At 47.8% G+C, this 5,000-nt stretch overlaps 1 protein-coding gene across 1 annotated transcript in view; it reads right to left on the reverse strand.

The window, feature by feature from the left end:
* pcca (propionyl-CoA carboxylase subunit alpha) overlaps positions 1-5,000 on the reverse strand; it is a 144,010-nt gene that overhangs the window by 82,977 nt on the left and 56,033 nt on the right. The window contains exons 13-14 of the mRNA XM_035393271.1: positions 4,564-4,707; positions 3,959-4,033 (exon numbers count right to left, since the gene is read on the reverse strand). Of these exons, the coding sequence (XP_035249162.1) occupies positions 3,959-4,033; positions 4,564-4,707 (219 nt within the window). The remainder of the gene's footprint in view (positions 1-3,958; positions 4,034-4,563; positions 4,708-5,000) is intronic.

The raw sequence follows: 5,000 nt of genomic DNA on the forward strand, positions 1-5,000 counted from the left end.
AGAAATCCCTCCTCCTCCCACCAAAAATATAATAATAATTTTAAAAAATTACACCAGCAAAAACAAAAACACAAAATACAAAGCAGTCGGAAATTCTCTTTTTTTTTTTTTTTTTTTTTGGTGTCAGGAAGTATAAAAATATGATTCTATTATCAATGAGCGGCCATTCATAACAATGCATTTCTCCCCCCTAAATATAAATTAGGGACAATTAAAAGGGACAAAGTCAACAACACTTATGGCGTTTGCTTTTCTTTTCCAGGTTCAAAGTGGAGCGCTTTGCAAAGAAACACGAAGCTACATCCTGGAGTGTGTATTCACTGCACCCCCCCCCCCCCCCCCCCCCGCTGTCCTCCCTCCCACCCCCATCTCCACCACTCCCCATGAACACGTTCTGAGGGACGAGTATCCATGGCAATGCCGTTCACACCCCCCCACCCCCCCCCACACCCCCGAACTCTGCGTACGGCGACCCCAAAGATCCACGCCCACACCTTGGGCCGGGCCCAGCAAGCCGGGTGGATGACACACACATAAAAGATACCTGCCAAACATCTTGATACGCTTCCATTGTAGGCCCTCCATTAGCATGTGTATGGACCCCAATATAAATCCACAGTGGCTTTTTCTCTTCTTCTTATTCTTTTTTTTTTACTCCTTCCAGTTTCTCTTTCTGTAGTACAAATGTGTATTGTTTGGTAAGTTAAACCCACAGAAGGCTTGTGAGGATAAGCAGGCCCTTTCTTTTGTGTGTTAATGCCTTCAAGGCGCGAAGCGGGAAGAGACTCCCAGAGACCCAGCGCTACCTTTCTGTGGCTTCATCTCGTTTTTTTTTTCTTTTTTATTATTACTAAAAAGGAGAGGACACACGGCGTCTCCACGTTTAAAAAAAAAAATTTAAAAAAGGGATGAAAGGAAGCTTAAGATGTCCGCTGAATTCCAGCCTTTCTGAACGGAAGCGAAGATGAAAACGTCTGGTCGACCGGGGCGTGAGCCGCGAGAGAGAGAGAGAGGGGTGCTGGGGAGGGTGTAATTAAACATTCTTTTCTCGGGCACAAAAAAAAAAAACGACAACGGAGGCCCCAAGACTAGACGGGCAAGCAGGAGTCTCCCAACCTTCATTCTGACCCCACAACCCACCCCACACACACACACACACACACACACACACTCTCTCTCTCTCTCTCACACACACACACACCCCCCAGCCTGACAGGTGACAGCCCAATCTGATTAAACGCTCAGGAAGGAGGGGGGACTCTCCGTCCTCCGTGACAGGCCAAAAGTGATCGCCATGGAGATACATAATCACGCCTGTCAGACGCGTCCCCCGTCCCGCTGGCTCCGGGTTGATTGCTCCCGGCAATAATGACAGACAAAGCGTAGCGTGCGCTCCCCCCGTCAGCCAATCACGTCGGCCCGTCTCCGGCCCGTTCGGCCGACGTGCGACGCGCACACACGGGCGCGTACCGGCGGCCGGGCGGAGGACATCCAAGGCATTTTAATTGTTTTTTTTTTTCTCGTTTTTTTTTTTTTCTCTTTCGTCCCCCTCCTCCCTCCCATCCCCGCTCCGCTCTCCTCCTCCTCCTCTTCTTCTTTCCCCTTCACATGGCCGAGCTGAAGAGCGCAAGTGTTATTACACAAGACTCCCGCTGCAGCATTAATTGAAGAGCGGACGGGGGGGGGTTTGGGGGGGGCTGAGCCGGTGGGGGGCACAGCTAGGCCATTATCACTTGGGTCTTCAACAGGTCTCACGTCTGAAAACTGCAAATTGCAAAAACTTGCAAGGGCAAAATGTTTGACATTACTTGATCCGCAAGCATATGGTGGGAAAAAAATATCCCTGGAGAAAAGGTGGGGTTGGGTTTTTTTTTGGGGGGGGGGGTGGGGGGCGGGGTAGAAAAATGTTAAATAAATAAGAAATGGGGGGGTGGTGAGGAGAAATAACAAACAAATGAAGGAAATAATGATTTAAATTGCGTGATTAATGTGGGAGGGCAGGGTGGGGGGGTGGGTCGGGTCGGGGGGGGGGGGGTACGGTAAAGGCGAGGTGTCAGGTGCTCTCGCTGGCCTACGCTCACACGTTCATTTGCTGGACCTCCTCCTCCGTGCCCTTGCCTCCCATGTACGGGGTGACAGTGACGTCCAGCATACGGGGGACGTTAAACACAGTCCTCAAAATACGGGGGGCGGTGGGGGGGGGGGGCGGGGACAGGACAAGTTCACATTGAGAATATATATACTTTTCATCTTGAAGGTTGATTTCTCTTCTCGCTTAAGGTTAATTGCATTGGCAAAGCTAAGCTGGTGGACAACAACAACTAAACAAATTATTTATGCATGCCCTCATGAATTTATGGGTTTCTGTTATTTTCTATATTTTAGATCTTCCGTTGCGGTCTCTCTAAGCGGGCTTCGCTGCTCTCACGCAACGCAGCGGTACTCTACGGCACAAACGAGTCGTCGCGGTCACTGAACCGTCTCGAGGCGGAGACGCCTTCCGTGTCTCACAGGGATTAACCCCCGTGTCCCTATCCCCTAACTAATACCCCGGATCATCCCGTCATATTTCGTGGCACGCCCTGTACTGAAGCCGGTTAGTTCAGTGTTATACGCTTCCTTTGGAGAGCAGTGGCCTGTGCAGACCCAACCCCTAAAAGCACAGGCGACAGAAGCAGCAGGTACTGTGAGACTGGAAACGGCCAAACCCGTTTGGGTCGAACCCGGCTCTGGATCCCTTCCATGGTCCCTCAGACACAGCCTGTACTGCACAGCAAAACGAGATGTGGACAGAAGTGTCTGCTGGACCGTGATGTACTGCACTGTGCTGTGCTGGAGGTCGGATAGGAGTGACTGTAATGTGCTATAATGTGCTGTAATATACTGTAATGTACTGTAATGTACTGTAATTAACTGTAATGTAATGTAATGTACTGTACTGTAATGTGCTGTAGTGCTGTAATGTACTATACTTTAATATGCTGTAATGTACTGTACTGTAATGTGCTATAATGTGATGTAATATACTGTAATGTACTGTACTGTAATGTGCTGTAATGCACTGTAATGTGCTATAATGTGATGTAATATACTGTAATGTAATATACTGTAATTAACTGTAATGTAATGTACTGTAACGTGCTATAATGTGCTGTAATATACTGTACTGTACTGTACTGTAATGTACTGTAATGTGCTGTAATGTACAGTAATGTTTGGTTTGAGCACGGCTGCGTCTGCGTATGTCAGCGAGAATACCGATTGCTCATCTGTCCGGTGATTAATTCTAGCTCATTTGCTCAAACATAAAAAAAAATAAATGTCATAAAAATGGTGCAAATAAAAGACAGCAGTATAAAATACTCATTGTATGATGATCATTTCTACAGCACTAAAATTCATGTCTATGTTCTTGCACAAACAATACATTTGTCAACAACACTGTCCTTTCCTAGCTAGAGATAAGAACAGTGATACACTTCTATGGGCAGAAATGCACCTCATTAAGCTGCAGCTACAATGAAGTGAGGCAGTTGAAATTTAACCAAATATTCTGCTTCGGCTCCAGTTTCCACAACCATTTTACTTTGTTGATTGATTTAATTTTTAACACCCTATTTTTAATAATTTCATAAAACCTCAGAGATGTGAATCTCTAAATTACTTACTGACCCGGAGCAGAATACTATCTGAAAAGGACAAAAGGGTTTATCTTGGGGAAGAATATGATGAGGGAAAGGGAACTTTTTTGATACGGTTTAGACCTGCACTGTGGGACAGAGATACCTGCAGTGTGGGACAGAGAGACCTGCAGTGGGAGAAAGAGAAACCTGCAGTGGGACAGAGAGACCTGCAGTGGGACAGAGAGATCTGCAGTGTGGGACAGAGAGACCTGCAGTGTGGGACAGAGAGACCTGCAGTGTGGGACAGAGATACAGACTCCTAACAGGAAACTTACGCCGGTGAGATTGGAGGGCTCCTGGTACTGGGACAGGCGCCCGATGGAAGGCAGGCCAAAGGATTTGTAGGGGTCCTGAAAGGAAGCCGAAACGAGAGGAAGCATTAACTTTAAAATAAAACACAGGAAACCAGGTTAACTGCCGCTCCTCGCAGTTAAAGGCATTGGCAGGGCTATTTTTTGCCCAATTATCCCTGGTTAACAGGATTAATTCCTCCCTCTCCTTTTCATTCCTTACGCTACAAACAAACGGCTAATAAATCTACTGCCGCACTAAAAAGGGGCTCGGAGGTTTACCCTAATTAGCATAACAAGTTGCGAAATTATTACAGTCTTAAATTGCTTACAGAGAACACAACATCTGAGGCACGCAGGATGTTGTCTGCGATTTAGGAGGGCCATTCAACAAAAAAGAGAAACGTTGAGTCAAACGCGAGCGAGGGGGCTGAAGGGAGCGGTCAGGAGACAAGCTGCTCAAATGCCTCACGCTATTCTCTCCCAAACAACCCCTCCTCCTCCTCCTCCTCCTCCTCCCCCGCCCTGGCCCCGCCCCTAAAGGGGGGAAGTGGGGGGGGGGCCGTCGCGGTTTGTTTTGTACCCCTCACCTCTGCGTAAACTCTGCTCTCGATGGCCCAGCCGTTGATGGGGATGTCGGCCTGCGTGTGCTGGAGTGCGTAGCCCTTGGCAACGCGGATCATCTGCTGCACTAAATCCAGGCCGGTGATGCACTCAGTGATGGGGTGCTCAACCTGCCAGGGGTTCAGGAAGTCAGTCCTTTGGCTTAGAGGTGTTACATTACATTACATTACAGGCATTTGGCAGACGCTCTTATCCAGAGCGACGTACAGGCGTAGATATACACAGTGCTCCCTGTCTCACCCTCCTCTCTCAACCTGAACAGATCCGCTCTTCTTTCTCTTCACATGCAGTTTACCGGCCTCCGTCTTCAAAGCCGTTAAACGTTTAAACGCATCCGATTCGCCAGATGCCTTTCTACTCTTCCTTGTTTTTATAATTCACAGAAGAAGAAAAAAATAAATAA

Source organism: Anguilla anguilla, chromosome 15 (assembly GCF_013347855.1).
Source record: "Anguilla anguilla isolate fAngAng1 chromosome 15, fAngAng1.pri, whole genome shotgun sequence".
In the NCBI taxonomy this organism is placed as follows: domain Eukaryota; kingdom Metazoa; phylum Chordata; class Actinopteri; order Anguilliformes; family Anguillidae; genus Anguilla; species Anguilla anguilla.